We start from the raw sequence: 15,991 nt of genomic DNA, 5'->3' as shown, positions 1-15,991 counted from the left end.
GTGCAGAGGAAGTTTATCAGAAAGATGCCTGAATTAGGGGGTATGCTGGTTATAGGGAGCAGTTGGATAGACTTGGACTATTTCCTCTAGAATGCCAGAGGCAGACCTGATAGTAGTGTATAAAATATTGGAAGGCATTGATGGGGATAGACAGCCAGAACCATTTTCCCTAGCTTAGATTTAAGGTGAGAGGGGAAATATAAATGATAGTGGCATTTAAGACACTGTTGTGCTGTGCTGTTCTATGTTCTATTTCATTTAACCATCATTGCAGTACTTAATATGGCTCGTCTTTGGCTCAATGACCCAGGCCTTTAGCCATCTGGCACAGAAAAATTATTAGTGTTAAAATCCTTATGCAAGAAGCAATGCATATTTGATTGTATTCAGCATTGAGCCACAACAGGACAAGAACAAGACAGCCAGAATGTTAATTGGGGCAATTTATTCACCTGATTATTTGCATGTCGGGGCTATATGACAATATTTTTAGGAAGGGTGCGAGGGAGGCCCATGTGTTCTCCTTCCACCTCAAGCAGGCAGTTAAGCAGAGTAGCCATAATGTGATTATTTTGTGGGGATAAGAAGATTCAGAATTTCCTCTAAACTTTATACGTATATAGTATTGCAATACCCAAAAAATATCTTCTCACCATTTGCACTGTAGATCATGTGACTGACCTTATCTAGATCAGATGTCTTGTAGTCATGTTAACCTGTTGGGCAGCAAATTGCAAGCCTGGGAGAAGCAGCTTATTTTGAAAATGTAGATGTGGTATGGCTTTCAAAAATACCTCTCGTAAATAAGCAACATTTCACCTACTTTCCAGCTGCACTCTTATAATAGTGGAGAGGAGAGTACCAGTTTATCCCATCCAGCCCACCATACTCATGATGGCTGCACACATCAAAGACATTTTGAAGTATTTCAGGGAAGGACCTATGTACTTCATCCTCTGAGACCTAATTGTTATCCATATCACATTGCTGCTGTTTCTGGTGAAAGAGGCTAATGAGACAGATTCTCCACATCCAGCCCAGTTAAAACCTGCAAACTTGAGTTAAAAACTCAAACTGCATTTCAGCTGCTGAGTAACAATCAGTGGTGATCTTCGAAGAGTCACTAGAGTCAGGAGTGGTTCCAGAGGACTGGAAAATTGCAAATTGTACTCTGCTGTTCAAGAAGGGAGTGAAGCAAAAGAGGGAAAACCACAAGCTGATTAGCCTGACTTCAGTGTGTGGTAACATTATAGGGTCCATTATTAAGGATGAGGTTTTAGAGTTTTTAGAAGCACGCAATAAAATAACCGAAAGTCAGCATGTTTTTGTGAATGGGGGATCTTGCCTGACGAATCTGTTGGAATGTTTTGAGGAAAGTAGGATAGACAAAAGAGAGTCAGTGGATGTTGTTTACCTGGTTGTTCAGACCATGAATAAGGTACCGCACATGAGGCTACTAAAGAAGATGAGAACCCATGGTATCCGAGGGAAGATACTAGCATGGCAAAAAGGTTGGTTGAATGGAAGATGGCAAAGAATGGGAATAAATGGGGCATTTTCTGGTTGGCTGCGAGTGACTAGCGGTGTTCCGCAGGGGTGGGTGCTGGGGCCGCTACTCCACGTTGTATATCAATGATTTGGATGAGGGAATTGGTGATTTGTGGCCACATTTGCGGATGATACAAATTAGGTGGTGGGGCAGGTAGTGTAGAGAATGCAGGGACTCTGCAGAAGGAATTAGACAGGTCGGGAGAGTGGACAAAGAAGTGACTTTTCCTTGCAGCCCTGAAGTCTGAAGATGAGTCTTGACCCGAAACATCATCCCTTCCTTCTCTCCAGAGTTGCTGCCTGTCCCCACTGAGTTACTCCAGCATTTTGTGTCTATGTTCGGTGTAAACCAGCATCTGCAGTTCCTTCCCACACATCAAATGCATGGATTTGTGTGATTGACTTAATGCAGCACATGCTACATTTTACATTTAATAAGGTGGAAATGGGACAGAAAAAAAAAGATTATTAAAGTGAAATACTATTTTTGCTGATTTACAGATTATTTATTTACAAAAAAATGTAAGACGGAATCTCAGGAAAGTTCAAAACTCTAGAACCATTGAAATTAAACCTACAGTGTGTGTATCCCACCAGAGTGAACTTTCAGGAGACTCTAATGCTGCCAAATCAGTACCCAATAATGTGAGTCAATTAAATATTCTTAACTTTGCAAATATTTGGCTGATTAAAGCCCATTAAACTAACCCTAAGATAGCAAACCAGCTCCATCTATGCAGCATTTTAGTACTATTTTGGTGTTATTTCTAGCTATTCTGTAATACTATTACATAGAAACATAGAAAATTGGTGCAGGAGTAGGCCATTCGGCCCTTTGAGCCTGCACCGCCATTCAATATGATCATGGCTGATCATCCAACTCAGTACCCTGTACCTGCCTTCTCTCCATACGCCCTGATCCCTTTAGCCACAAGGGCCACATCTAACTCCCTCTTAAATATAGCCAATGAACTGGCCTCAGCTACCTTCTGTGGCAGAGAATTCCAGAGATTCATCACTCTCTGTGTGAAAAATGTTTTTCTCATCTCGGTACTAAAAGATTTCCCCCTTATCCTTAAACTGTGACCACTTGTTCTGGGCTTCCCCAACATCGGGAACAATCTTCCTGCATCTAGCCTGTCCAACCCCTTAAGAATTTTGTACGTTTCTATAAGATCCCCTCAATCTTCTAAATTCTAGCGAGTACAAGCCGAGTCTATCCAGTCTTTCTTCATATGAAAGTCCTGACATCCCAGGAATCAGTCTGGTGAACCTTCTCTGTACTCCCTCTATGGCAAGAATGTATTTCCTCAGATTAGGAGACCAAAACTGTGCGCAATACTCCAGGTGTGGTCTCACCAAGACCCTGTACAACTGCAGTAGAACCTCCCTGCTCCTATACTCAAATCCTTTTGCTATGAATGCTAACATACCATTCGCTTTCTTCACTGCCTGCTGCACCTGCATGCCTACTTTCAATGACTGGTGTACCATGACACCCAGGTCTCGTTGCATCTCCCCTTTTCCTAATCGGCCACCGATTCTATGGTACTGTTTGCAAAAACTAGATCTAAAAGAGACATCATATTGTCATCTCCCCTCACTCGTTAGTTATTTTGGTAAAATAGTGAATATGATCACGATGCTTGTATATAATGCCCACTGCTCCTCTTTCCTTGAGGGGTTTGCCTCCACTGCAGTTACCCTTGGTGTATTTCAACTTAAAGATTTCTGGGATTGCAACATACAACTCAAAGTCTCCTGACTCCTACCCCATCAACTGGCTGGAACTATAAGCAATTACTTGCATCAGCTGCATAATTATCAGCTATTCGTTTCTGCAAAATTATAATAGTCAATAGAAAACAAAATCTAACAATTGTTCCATCCAGTCAAGTCAAGTCAACTTTATTTATCACATACACATACAAGATGCACAGTCAAATGAAAGTGGCAATGCCTGCGGATTGTGCAAAAACTACAGAACAGAATAGAACAGAATCAGTATTTACATGTTAGAAAATAATTTTTTACAAGACACAACACAACAGTAAATTAGTACAGTAAATTTGTCGCTGGTGAGATAAGAGTTTCCAGTGCGGAGGCGTTTGCCTGACCGTAACAGCTGGAACAGTCCGTTGCTGGGGTGGTATGGGTCCCCCATAATGTTGCTGGCTCTGGATTTGCACCTCCTGGTGTATAGGTCCTGCAGGGGGGGCGAGTGTAGTTCCCATAGCGCGTTCGGCCGAACGCACTCCTCTCTGCAGAGCCTTCCTGTCCTGGGCAAAGTTGTTCCCAAACCAGTTTGTGATGTTGCCACACAAGATGCTTTATACAGCCCCAGAGTAGAAGCACTGAAGGATCCTCAGAAAGACTTTGAATTTCTTCAGTTGCCTGAGGTGGTAAAGGCGCTGCCTTGCCTTAATCACCAGTGTGGCAGTGTGTGTTGTCCATGTCAGATCCTCTGTGATGTGGACTCCCAGGTATTTAAAGCAGCTCACCCTATCCACAGTAGTCCCATTTATCTCCAGTGGCGTGCATGTCCTCAGATGTTTTGCCCTTCTAAAGTCCACAATCAGCTCCTTACTTTTTGTGACATTCAAGAGGAGGCTGTTGTCCTGACACCAGAGTGCCAGATCAGACACCTCCTCCCGGTAGGCCTTCTCATCATTATCGGAGATCTGGCCCACCACCACAGTGTCATCAGCAAACTTGACGATGGAGTTGGAGCTGAACCTGGCCACACAGTCATGAGTGTACAGGGAATACAGTAGGGGGCTAAGGATGTAACCCTGGGGGGATCCTGTGTTCAGGGTGAGGGGGTTGGATATATGTCTTTCCATCTTGACCACCTGGGGCCTGGCGGTGAGAAAGTCCAGGAGCCAGGCACACTGGGGAGTGTTAAGGCCCAGCAGCTTCTCAGCCAGTCTGGTGGGGACTATCGTATTGAAAGCTGAGCTGGTCAATGAACAGCATCCTCACATAGCCCCTCTTCTGGCTGTCAAGGTGAGAGAGAGTGTGCAGAACCTGGGAGACCGCATAATCCGTGGATATGTTCGGATGGTACGCGAACTGCAGCGAGTCCAAGTTGCGAGGGAGGAAGGCGCAGATGTGATTGTTGACCAGCTTTTCAAAGCATTTCATGACTACCGAGGTGAGGGTGAGGGTCGGTAGTCATTCAAGCAGGCTGGAGAGGCATTCTTTGGCACTGGATCTTTTGAAGCAGGCAGAGACCACGGACTTGGCCAGGGAGAGGCTGAATATTGTGGTGAACACTGGAGCAAGCTGAGTAGCACAAGACTTTAGTACTCGCCAAGATATACCATCTGGGCCTACAGCTTTCCTCGTGTTCACACGCGTCAGAGCCCTCCTCCCGTCGTGCTCGGACATCGAGAATGTGTGCACATCCCCAGTGGTGTGCCTCACTCCAGCCTCGCTAGCCAGGAACTGAGCTGCTTGATGTCAAACTGAATATGCTTTGTTATACTCCATCTTTGATTTGAATTTTATTAGTTCAAATTTCATTTATAAATAAAGGCCTTTGGAAAATTCATTTTTGAAAAGATATAGTTAATGCATTAAGGTACACATTAATGCCTTTCTAAAGAACCTCCTGTTTCGCTTGTTACTTTTTCAATTCACTGCTCACTGCTCTTCTCTTTCTTTTGCCAATCGTGTTTCTATATAAATGCAGAGGTCAGTAGTAACAAAGCAAGATCAAATGCAAAGGTAACTAGATAGATCGAAATATGTCTGCCTAATTTAGAAGTTGAATAAATGCATGTCTGGAGTGCCTCCTAGAAGCTGTACAAGAGATGCACATTACATTAATCTCTTCAACTGTATTCTGAGAGCCATTTCTTTATAATCCTCATCACAAACTGCTGCTCTTTGCTGCATGGTTTAATTATCCCAGACCCAGTCCTCACTATGAAAATCGAACCCTATGGCTGGCCAGATGTTGTTGCTTTCATGCTGTAAGATATAAGAAAAACTTATAGAAAGTTTAAAATATGTATAACAGAATAGATATAGAATGAATTAGGTTTAAGAATATCATTTATGAATATTTTTAAATGCAGCATTTTCAGCTCTTTGCATTGCAGATAGTCATGACTTCAGGTTTTTTATATTCATGTGAAGGCCAACAATTACCGCTTTACTTATCCATTATCACCAGGCTTTGCTTTAATCAATGTTGTTTGCATAATGATATATGCACCTGAGAGAGTTGTCTACATATTTAAGACAACAGATGAGGAAGAAGCAAGAAAATAAAGGTCACTCTTGGTAGTTTACCTCCTCTAGTGAAGCCGGTATTAAAAATGTATCAAAGTTCAACAATTATTCAATGTCATTGTAATTTGTTTTACTGTACAACTATTACAGTAATTTGGTGGCTGACAAAAAAACATTCATATTTTAAATATTTTTGTATGTGATACTGATGTTCAGAACCATTCTAATTAATAACATTGCACTTTTATTCCTTAGATGTAAGATTTTCTATTTAGAATGTTGATTGAAAGAAGCATTTTCTACTGTTTTGCTGCTGACTAAACATATATTTACCTCTTTTTCCCTCCAGAAATCTGGCCATATCCTTGCTCCATTTTTGCCCACCAATTCCCAAGGTAACACCTAATCGATTTGAACCATCCTCTTCATTGATATTGAAGACAAGCTCCTTCCAAATGCAAGTTTTTCATGCTGGTGTGGTTAACTGGTTGTTTTTGCTGATCCTTTGTATGGCAGTTACTGTTACTCCCTTGTTGGTAACAATACCAACAGATTGCAGCAACATCCAGCATTTTTCTTCTTCATGGACTTTTGTCCAAAGCTACCTCCAAGGGACTCCTCTGTTCTGATACACAGCTTATAAATGTTCTTATTTTCTTGGTGTAGGTACTTTTTGGTATGGAACAGGAAACCACAACATTTGGAAAGATATTGGGGTATAATCTCATGTCACTTCTGGTCATGCCATTTCATGTATTATAGGAGTAATGTTTGGATTTTAGGAGAGAATATATCCATCCAATCTATCTGGAGCAAAAACCTTCACAGAAAAGTGGGCTCTGTTGTGTTAACTATGCTAATTCCAAGATGAACCATGAATATTATTTGAACTTAAGAGATGGAAAGTAGCATAACATTGATAACAGGAACTAATTCAAACTGTATGTTGAAAATCAATAATCATATCTTGATATGTTTTATGTAATTAATATTAAGCCAATATAAATATAGAATACATAGATCCAATCTATGCAACGGTAGAACTTATAAAACAATCTTACTGTGCTGTATATTGCAATTATATGTTTTTCATTTCAATACACAGTCAAGTTTTATTATTTCTGCTTCTTAAGAAGGGGAAGAGAAGAAATGTTTTAACAATGTGTGCCTTGCTGTATATCTTATACCTTTTGTTAAAAAGCTGCTTTTCCCAGTTAAAAAGCTGGCTTAAAGAGATGTGATAGCAAGGTATGCTGTGTGTATAATTTATGTACATATGTACAAGAAAATGCTAATGTTCATGTACAATGATATACAATGCTTTCTTGTATTGTGTTTATGTGTCCAGTGATGTGGAAAATATTAAGCCTTAAGCTGTTAGATTGCATGGGTTAAAGTTAAATTAAAGTTGGCAAATAAAAAATAATTTATCAGACAATAAAATGGAATGAGTTATTGGTTTTCAGAGGCAAACTGCCCTGCATATTTTGTTCCGTTTAAAATATAATAATGCAGTTTATAGTTAAATCTTGGGCAGAAAGATAAAAATTGAAAATCATTAAATAACTAAGATTGATATGAAATTACCTTGAAAACTCTCATAAATCTGAAAAACTATTTCAAACAAGAATATTAAGGCATACATTAGGTTTAAGCAGTTGGGAATCAAACTGAATAAGTGCAGATGTAGAAGTAAGAGGGAACCAAGAGGGCAAAAAGAGGCCATGGAATAGATCTTTTGGGCAAGATAAAAGAAAGTTCTCAAGAGATGATGCAAGCATATTAAAAATAAAAGAGTGGCTAGAGAGAGAATTGGTCCTCTTAAAGATCAGCATGGCCATCTATCTATGTGTACCACTAAAGAGGATGGGTGAAATTATCATTGAATATTTCTCACCTGTTTTTATTGTGGACAAAATAATCAAAGCTAAGGCGCTGAGGCAAATAAATTGTCATTTCTTGGACTAATACTTGCATCATGCTGCAGGTGAAGTTCAGGATGGTGGATAATGTTGCACTGTTATTTATGAAGGGCAGCAAGAACAAGCCAGGGAAATAAAAACCAGTGAACCTTACATCAGTGGTGGGTAGGTTACTAGAGGGGATTCTAATGGGCAGGATCTTCCAGTATATTTGCATGACAAGGACTGATTAGGGATAGTCAACAGTGTTTTGTGAGTGAGAAATTGTGTCTCACATTTGGTTAGTTTTTTGAAGAAATTACAAAGAGGATAATTGAAGGCAGGTGGATGTTGTTTATATGGACTTTATCAAGGACTTTGATAATATCCTGCATGGGAGGCTTTAGTTTAGTTTTTAGTTTGGGGAGACAGCGTGGAATCGACCTTCAGCCCACCGTGCTGACCAGCAATCACCTTGACACTAGTTCTATCCTACAGATTAGGAACAATATTCAGATGACACTGAAATAGATGGTATCATAGACAGTAAAGAAGGTTATTAACAAATGCATTAGGAACTTGATCAGCTAGGTAAGTAGGCAAATGGAGTTTAATGCAGATAAATATGAAGCATTGCATTTTGGGAATGAACAGTAGGACTCTGGGAAATGTTGTCAAATAGAGGGAGCTAAGAGTTCATTTCGCATCACAAGTAGACAGGGTGACGAAGAAGGCATTTGGCACGCTGACCTTCAACAGTCAGGGCATTAGTATAGAAATTAGAATGTTATGTTGCAGTCGCACCAAACCCATCATCTCTGTGTGGAGCCACAGGAGATGAGTAAGGTCCTCAATGAGTATTTCTCCATTTTTACTGTGGAGAAATGTGATCTCTTGGACTATGTAGGAATTATCTGGGGAAAAGGTTCTATCTATCCTAGCTACACCTCTCATTATTTTATATTTTTTTATCCAAAGACCTTACAACCTCGGCGTTCCAGTGAAAACAATCCAAGTCTATCCTACCACTCCCTGTAGTTGATGTTCTCTAAACCATGCTCGTAAGCTTCCTCTGCACCCTTTCCAAAGCTTACCCATTCTTTCTGGGGGAAACCAAGAACTGCACTCAGTACACCAAATATTCCTCATTGGCCTTCCTCAGTATTGAGTATAGAAGTTGGGATGTTATGTTATAATTGTACAAGACATAGGTGAGGCTGCATTTGGAGTATTGTGTTCAGTATTTTTCACCCTACTATGGGATGTTGTTAACCTGGAAAGAGTGCAGAGAAGATTTACAAGGATTTTGCCAGAACATGAGAGCCTGAGCTGTAGGGAGAGGCTGGGCAGGATAGGAGTTTATTCCTTGGAAAGCTGGAGACTGGAAGTGATCTTATAGAGGTGGATAAGAGGGATAGGATGAATGTACAGAGTCTTTTACCCAGAGCAGGGGTATAAATCAGAGGACATAGGTTTAAGGTGAGAGGGGAAAGATTTAGTCGGAACCTGAGGGGCGATCTTTTCACACATAGGGTTTGGGATATATGGGGCAAGCTGCCGGAGGTGGTAGTTGAGGCAAGTACTATATCAATATTTAAAAGACCCCATTTGGAAAGGTACATGGATAGGAAAGGTTTAGAGGCATATTGGCCAAATGCAGACAGGTAGGACTAGTGTAGATGGGGCATCTTGATTGGCATGGGCAAGTTGGGCTAAAAGGCCTGTTTCTGTGCTGTGTGACTTGCACAAGATGCTGGTGAGGCCATACGTTGAGTATTGTGTACACTTTTGGGTATCCTGCAACAGGAAAGATGTCATTAAGCTGGAAAGAGTGCAAATAAGATTTACACCAGGACACGTGAGCCTGTGTTAATGGGAGAGGTTGGGAAGGCAATGACTTTAAGCTTTGGAACTTAAGACTGAAGGGTAGCCTTGTAAAGGTATATAAATTCATGAAGAACATGGATAATGTGAATGCAGTCTTTTTCCCAGGTATTTGGAATCAAAAACTTGAGGGCTTATGTTTAAGGTGAGAGGGTAAATATTTAGCAGGGGAACTTCTTCACACAGAAACTGATGCTGTATGGACGGCGTTGTTAGAGAAAGTAGAGAGAAAGATACAATATTTAAAAGATCTTTGTAATATGGATAAGAAAGGTTTAGTGGGATATGGTCTAAACACAAGCAAATGGGACTAGATTTGATGAGTAGTTTGGATGGCATGGGCAAGTTGGTCTCAATGGCCTGTTTCCATGCTATGTCTCAAATTAAAACTAAACTAATACCAATTTGAAATTCCTTCTCGACTTTGGACCAGAGATTCCCATTAGTCAGTTGTTTTTTGAAAGTTGTTTGTTAATAGTCCAGTGAGTAGAGAAGTTAGAAGAAGCTCTCTAAAGTAAATCAAAAGCATCCCTCTGTGGAGCCAGGAGGAGGAAAGTATATAAAGCAAGGGATGTCTATATGCCTCTGATGTTGCGGGCTCCCCCATTCTTACATTCAAAATGGTTACAGTCCCAACTCATCTAGCTGGTTACCCGCATACCTAGCAATATTAATTGTTGTGTCAACTATTGCTCACTTTTGAACTCTTTCTATGGACTGCTGAATAGAAAATTATGAACCGATTATTATTAACTATCTTTTGATCTGGGTGTAGGTTTTGTGGAAATTAGTGTTTACTGAAGATTTTTGTCTTAAATTGAAATTAAAGTAGTAAACTCTTAGTTTCACTGACATCAATTTCATATTATTCCATGACAGTTGTGACTTGGGACTGGAATGTTTAACCAACGTTGTTAATAAAAGAACTCCTGTACAAAATATATTGTATTTGACAGTGCATCCAGATTATGCAAAAGAAAATTAAGTCAATAGGCATTGTATATTCCATGAAATGCCCCATGTGACATGCTCATTATGTAAAATAAATATTAATTTGTGAATGTTCTGAAAATATATGAAAAATTATGTAATACACTTCAGAGAGATGGGCCAAATGCAAGCAACCCACTGAGTCCATGTCAACCATTGATCACCTGTTCACGCTAGTTCTCTGCCATCCTACTTTCTCATCCACTCCCTACACCCTAGGGGCAATTTATAGAGGCTAACTAACCAGGAAGTCCATACAACCTTGGGATGTGGGAGGAAACTGGAGTACCCAGAGGAAACCAAAGCAGTCACAGGGGAAACATGCAAACTCCACACAGACAGCACCCGAGGTCAGGATCAAACCCGGGTCTCTAGCACTGTGAGGGAACAGCTATAATTGCTGCGCCACTGATCCACCACCTTTGACTTCTTTGATGGTGTGCCTAAACATACTGATGAAGGACAGTATGATTCAAAGTATATAATAGACAATAAGTGCAGGAGTAGGCCATTCGGCCCTTCGAGCCAGCACCGCCATTCAACACCGCTGATCATCCACTATCAGTACCCCGTTCCTGCCTTCTCCCCAATCTGACTCAAAATAAGTTATCAAAGGAGATTATACAAAGAAGTATGAAAGGGCAGTATTTTTGGGTGTGTCAGCTTCATATAAGCTTTCTCACATCTTACCCATTGTACACCATCAACAAATCTTTCAATTATTTTCCCCTGCATATATTTATCAAGTTCCTCCTTGGACATTCATACTGTTCACCTCAGCTTTTGCAATCTCCAGGATGAAATAATTAATTATGACTTTTAATGTTATGCATTTCATAACCTACGCAAATATATTTCCAGAAGGAAACAGTATTTGCAGATTTCCTGGCAGTACAAAATTGAACGAAATAATATGTAGCTTCAGAAAGAATTATCCATATGGTGTAGTGGATCTGAAATTACTTAATAACCAACAATCATTTTTTAATATGGATGTTCAAAATAATCCATAAAACTATTAAACCGAATAATTTTGAATGAAAGGGGAATAGTTAGTGGAAAAGAAAAAAACACAAATCAAATGGTTTGATGTTAAGAATCCTGGAGAAACTCAGCGGGTGAGGCAGCATCTATGGAGCGGAGGAATAGGTGACATGTCAGGTCAAAACCCTTCTTCAGACTGACGAGGTGGTGGGTGCGAGAAGAAGAAAGGAAGAGGCGGAGACAGTGGGCTGTGGGAGAGCTGGGAAGGGGAAGGAGGGAGAAAGCAAGGACTACCTGAAATTGGAGAAGTCAATGTTCACTCAGAGTCATACTGGCCCAACCTGCCCAAGATACCCATCTACATACAGTATGTCCCACCAGCCCATGTTAGGACCATATCCCCCTAAACCTTTACTATCCAGATACTCATCCAAATGCCTTTTAAATATTGTCATAGTACCTGCCTCAACTATCTCTTCTGGCAGCTCATTGCATATGCACACCAACAGTTCAAAAAATATGGCTCATATGAAAGCATTTAAAAATTGGTTGGGGAATTGTTAATTGCCATCCTGAAAGGTGTTATTGTTACCATTTACATACATTGAGCACAAATCACCAATCTAATATCTAAACTGGATTTAACTGTCTGATCTTGGTTTGCGGATTCTTTTGCTCACTGTTAATATTAAGCTTAACTTTGAGTTAATTCAAAAAGATAACACCCATATCTTTCTAGTATTTGTATGTAATTAAACAGTATATTTGCACTTTTATCACATGGATGAAAACAAAACTATTTATGGGATACCTTCTCCATCATTCATTCTTGATATAGCTTGGTATGTTTATTAATCATCAATGAGTGAATAAAAGTCAATGAATGATGCAACTGTATGGATTGATATAGAAATGAATTTGTTTAATTAAACTTTTTATTGTTAAAAATAGAATGCATGTCATATAATTTAATAATCTATATTTTTCATGCCAATTATGTTTTAGTTGTTGCAACACTATTAGTCTATCTATTTTAAAGACTATTATCTTTTTCCTCCAGATCTAATATGTTGAAAATGAAAACTTGATTGTTATCACTAAAGTTAGTTAAAATTATACAATTTATTTCAATAAAATGTATGTTCAAAAGTAACAAACAGGAAAAAACAAACTGCTGGTGGAACTCAGTGGGTAAGGCAGCATCTGTGGAGGGAATGGACAGACAATGTTTTGGGTCAGAACCCTTCTTCAGACTGAAGAAAGGACCAACCCAAAACGGTGTCTATCAATTCCCTCTGGAGATGCTACCTGACCTGCTGAGTTCATCCAGCAGTTTGTTTTTTGCTCGAGATTTTGGCATCTGCAGTTTCTTGCATCTTTAATTCAAAATCATGCTTCCATAAAAATGTATGCACAAATGGATGTCTTGATTCTATTGATATATCTATGCAACAAAATGATAATCTCAAATGAGGTGGCTTCTTTTATTATGTTAATTGCTCATGAAACCAAATAATATCAGATAATTGACCTTTAGGTTTCAGTTTTGCTTATACTTACTTAAGCTTCTAAAGTACTAATTCCCTAAAATGGAATTTAAGAACAAATTTTGCCATGTACTTTGTTGTATATCGTTACACAATTTCTGGTGCAACCAATTAAATTTTGAAAATGACATTTGAAATTGATTGTATATCTCACTGTGGAAGGAAGTATTAAGTGAAGTCTTGAAGCATTCCCATTTTCCTGCAATTTAAAAGTTTTAAAGAAGATTATAAACAATGTAATTACAAAAGTCTAACTAATCATGTATCAACATAATTATGTTAAACAAGATGCATAAATATCTCAGATAGTTAAATTATACATTATAGATACTGGCATCCTTTTTGTAAAGTAAGAATAATTATCAATATGTAATTGTTATATCAAATCAAAAGATTTCAGCTTGATTTATGAGATTGGAATGCTGCATTGGACTTTCAAGTTCTTTCATTTTCGTTCAGGTGTTGATGTTGTTACATGTTAATTGCCAACAATAACAGTTCCCAAATTTAGAACAAAAATATTATATTTGCTACCATGTTAACTTTGCCTTTTTGTAATTTGACTGAAGTGTAACTGCTTTCAGCAGAGTTTAAAAGCGATATAATTGGTATTGTAATCACAAGAACGTTTCAGAGTAGTTGTTGTTCATATTTGATTTTCTTGTGCAGGTACCTGGCACCTATTAGTTAATAGATGAGTGAAATTCAATTGACCAGCTCCTAAGATAATGTGCAGGAAAGAACTTCAGATGCTGGTTTAAATCGAAGGTAGACACAAAATGCTGGAGTAACTCAGCGGGTCAGGCAGCATCTCTGGAGAGAAGGAATGGGTGACGTTTCAGGTCGAGGCCATTCTTTAGACTCCTAAGATGAAGTTCCGAGTATGCCCCGTGTATTTGGTGGTAATATTTAAATACTTGTATATGGCTCGGGCCCTTGGGAAAATCATTGTGATGGTCAAGTGAAGAAGATGAATTAAATTAATAAGAAAACTATCCTTGCACAGATACATTTGAAACATATCATCGGCATTGTTAATATTAGCACCACATTTCTATTGAAATTTTATCCGCAATGATAATGTTAACAAAATATTGCCAAATCACCAAAAAAAATTTTGTTTGGTGGGTAATCGATAATTTGTCTATCTTTGTTCCCAACCCGTTATCACAGTCCATTATACGTTAATAAATCCATTTATTAATGTCATTGGCATAGGATCCCAACTCCTGAACTCATACAATAGGAAACGTCGAGTGCAATGTCTACTTTTTTTCAATTCATTATTATTTTTAATTTCAATGGGGGGGGGGGGGTCCCGCCAGTTTGTGCACCCAATGTAATTCCACCACACGTGCAATTGATATATGTAAATTAGTCTTTTCCAGCATTGTGACTTGATTATCTTCTTCCTAAGGCCAAATACGAAGATTTTTCCCGATGTGGCCTTTCATTGATTTAAGGATGTGCTAAATGGCTCAACGAGACAAACGTTGGATCGGTTGCACATATGCACGATCATATTGTGCCATATAAGAGATGATCCGCTAATAATTAGTAAGTTGTAACGTAGCACTAAGGACGGCGTCAATGGGACGAATCGCTCAACAATGACATGAAAGTAAACTAAATCGCGACCCTTCTTGCTGACCCGTTCCAGCACTTTGTGTCTTTTTTCCACTACAACAGTGATCGCCGTGGATGGTCTGTGTTAGCGGGAAGCCGCGAGCATTTATCATCCCTAGATCTCCAGAAAATGCGTAATGCTACAAAACCGCTGCTACATATTACTAATGTTAATGGACTGAAGATTTTTGATTCTGAATTGACGAAGCTCTTCTACTGTTGCAGCCTGCAGCGTTGCGCTCGCTGTGCATATTGTCAGCCCAACTTTTAATGCGAGAACAGACAGATACAAAGCTTTGGGAGATCCAGTCATAACGCCGATAATTCATAATAAATTAAAATACAGAATTTAATAGAATAAAGGTTTATAGGGTACATGCTTCCGTGTGCATCGTCTGTATCTGATCATTCAGGATGTTTCGTTACTTTCAATTCCTGCGGGACCACAAACCAAAATGTCATTAATTTTAATGTTGCAAACACACAGTTATTTCCTATTCGCCCGGGGTTGCCAACTTATTGAGTCTGAAGAAGGGTCTCAACCCAAAACGTTGCCCATTCCTTCTTTCCAGAGATGCTGCCTTTTACCCGCTGAGTTACTCCAGCAATTTGTGTCTACCTATTGAATGTTCTTCCGCCTTTGGTCTGCCAGTGCGCTAATGTTTTCACAGATACACAACTTTCGAATGGGTTAAACTGATGACAATAGATCCACAACTACCCGTGCGCAAGTACAATTTCATTTTGTACATTTTATAACTAACATGATACAATAATCAAAATGATTTTGTTACTGGTTTGCGGATTTCCGATCTCATGATTTTTTGCGGACTGGCAAATTTGCTTCTTTCCAACAGTTTTAAACCCTAAAGAGTTAAGCCATGTATAGTCCTAAAAACATGCATAGACTACGTTGCGAATCGTTATCACGTTACAAATAAAGAAAATGTGTTGAAACATTCACATCGGAGCACATTTTTTCCCGATTGAACATAACCTAGTATATTAACTTGAGCATCTGCTCAGTTAAAGGACTGAAAGTCGTGCTTCATCGAGATCACGTTCAGAATCAGACAGTTTCTGAGAATCCAACACTTTACTGTAAGTGAAATTATCTAACCTCGGGGAGCATGCCGCCCTTGAATTAAAGTTTTGATGCGCGAACCATCGCAGTAGCCAAAAAGAAAAAAACAGAGGAGCCAAGTATGTCAGTCAGTGGCTGGTGTGCTGATGAGATTGCAGACTATAACCTAAGACAATTCAACGAAAGTA

At 39.2% G+C, this 15,991-nt stretch overlaps 1 protein-coding gene across 2 annotated transcripts in view; it reads left to right on the top strand.

Annotated features, from left to right (window-relative positions):
* akap6 (A kinase (PRKA) anchor protein 6) overlaps positions 1 to 15,976 on the top strand; it is a 370,946-nt gene extending 354,970 nt beyond the window's left edge. For both annotated transcript variants that reach the window (XM_055640567.1, XM_055640568.1), the window contains one exon: positions 6,137 to 15,976. In XM_055640567.1, the coding sequence (XP_055496542.1) occupies positions 6,137 to 6,193 (57 nt within the window). In that variant the 3' untranslated portion in view covers positions 6,194 to 15,976. The remainder of the gene's footprint in view (positions 1 to 6,136) is intronic.
* The last annotated feature ends 15 nt before the right edge of the window (positions 15,977 to 15,991 follow it).

This window comes from Leucoraja erinacea, chromosome 9, assembly GCF_028641065.1.
Source record: "Leucoraja erinacea ecotype New England chromosome 9, Leri_hhj_1, whole genome shotgun sequence".
Classification (NCBI taxonomy): domain Eukaryota; kingdom Metazoa; phylum Chordata; class Chondrichthyes; order Rajiformes; family Rajidae; genus Leucoraja; species Leucoraja erinaceus.
The sequence above is the reverse complement of the archived record's forward strand: the minus strand, read 5'-3'. Positions and strand labels throughout refer to the sequence as shown.